At 37.8% G+C, this 1838-nt stretch overlaps 1 protein-coding gene across 2 annotated transcripts in view; it reads right to left on the bottom strand.

Moving 5' to 3' along the window:
- Positions 1–834: 834 nt before the first annotated feature.
- The window catches only part of LOC102290495 (plancitoxin-1), a 5907-nt gene continuing 4903 nt past the window's right edge, over positions 835–1838 (bottom strand). For both annotated transcript variants that reach the window (XM_014329304.1, XM_005947597.1), the window contains exons 6-7: positions 1646–1831; positions 835–1469 (exon numbers count right to left, since the gene is read on the bottom strand). In XM_014329304.1, coding sequence (XP_014184790.1) covers positions 1039–1469; positions 1646–1831 — 617 coding nt within the window. In that variant the 3' untranslated portion in view covers positions 835–1038. The remainder of the gene's footprint in view (positions 1470–1645; positions 1832–1838) is intronic.

Raw genomic sequence — 1838 nt, 5'->3', positions numbered from 1 at the left:
TCCCCTGATTTTAGCTTGTGCGGCTAATATTCAGGTGTGCTTTGTAGTCCGGGAAATACGGTACATACATTGCAAAAAAGTGCAATAAAGTACAAAAAAATTAAAATCGTTTTTGTTTTTTTAACATATATTTCTAGTTAGAGAAATTTAAGAGGCTTATCCCTCAAAACTGCAAATACAAAAAAGTTGCACAAAATAGTTTCCCACTACAGGAAATTTATTTTAATTGTCGTCAAAGTTTTATTTTTGAAATACACCAATTTTTATATACTGCAGGAAAAACGAAAATAAATATTATAATGCAAATTTGCAAAAAAACAGCATATGCATCAAAATAAACTATTTCCAGCAGTGCAATATGAGTCCTAAGCATCCCAGAAACGATACAGAAAGTCATAAAGTCAAACATAACTTTTAAAAACACCAGTATAGGCTCATGAGGCCCTGATGGTAAAAAACTACATTTCCGAAAAATGACGTCACTTCCGGTTTTGGGCAGGACATGGAGGACATGCGATAGTTCGAGCTGATGGACGTAGGAAGTGATACAAACAGCTGATCAGATCGGCAAAGCGTGTTTCTGGAATATTATGTTTTTGTTGCTGCAAGCGCTTTTTATGCAGTTTTTGCAAAGCTATATGTGGAAGGAAACTGTGACCTAGCTGATGGCATAAGAAGTAAGTACAACTCCTCTGGTTTCATGTGCAAAAAAAATTATTGCGCTAGCTTACGTGGTTGCAGAGCTACCGGGATTTAAAAATAGTTACGCAAAACAGAGCGTGCCCGCTCCCACCGGTTTTAAAGGGTTAATAACAGAGATAAAGAGAAACCAAATCATGGTGTCAGATTAATTTATTTTATCCAACACAAAAAAATCTTGTTCTCACAATCAAACAGAATAAAATCGGTGAATCATGCTGTAATACTTATCTTTTCAGAAACAGGCAAACTGTGATGACTAAACCAATGCGTCTCTAACTTTTTTTCTTTAGCATTTTATTAAAAAGTAGGAAACTCTACAATGATGTTAAGCTGTATTCAGCCCATGCGAGTATCAGTGCTGAAATCAGGGCTTGGCCCACAGTCAGGGTCGATGTCCATGATGTGGAATCCATGACGTATAGTAGGTGGACAATCCTCAGTAAGCCCAGCAAAATTCAGGAACATGTCTCTTATTCGTTGATTGTTAATGCACAGCGCCCCACCTCGCCTCTCATACTGGGTTTTAGCCCTGTTTACATCAGCAATACAGGTCCAGTATTTGTTTTGGTTTTTGGTCACACACCACTTTGAATGGTCATTTGAAGGAGTCCAACTACCCACACCTGTATTTGTATTGATATTTTGAATATTGTACACTCTGTGGTTGGGGTCTGAACAATAGGAACGGGCCCGTCCAGCCTGACAGTGATGTTGCACAGCAACATCACTGTCAATTACTTGGGCAATGGTGAAGTAGAGGTCTCCAACTGCAAGAAACGACAAGAATCCTTTAATCCTGTCCAGTTCTTACAAACTGATTCTGATTAGTACTATTGAACAAATAAATAAAAGCAAATTGAAAAAACCCCACACAAGCCCCACACTTGTTTAATTTAAAAGGTTAGCCTTTAAATTGGCACTCATATACATACAGACATCTCACCTGTTAAGTGTTCTGACTGTTGTTTAGCAATGCTGTAAAAGTTCTGATGTTCTTTTGACATCAGCATTTGTAAGGTTCTTGGTGGGTTGACTTGAACCCATTTTGTTGCTTTAATGAGCTCTTGATGGAAATCATTTGGAATATCATAGTCAAAAGGAAAAGCTCCGATGTACTGCAGGTGATTACCTGGAAA

Source organism: Haplochromis burtoni, unplaced genomic scaffold (genome assembly GCF_018398535.1).
Source record: "Haplochromis burtoni strain Fernald_Lab_line unplaced genomic scaffold, NCSU_Asbu1 Contig_528, whole genome shotgun sequence".
Classification (NCBI taxonomy): Eukaryota; Metazoa; Chordata; class Actinopteri; order Cichliformes; family Cichlidae; genus Haplochromis; species Haplochromis burtoni.
The sequence above is the reverse complement of the archived record's forward strand: the minus strand, read 5'-3'. Positions and strand labels throughout refer to the sequence as shown.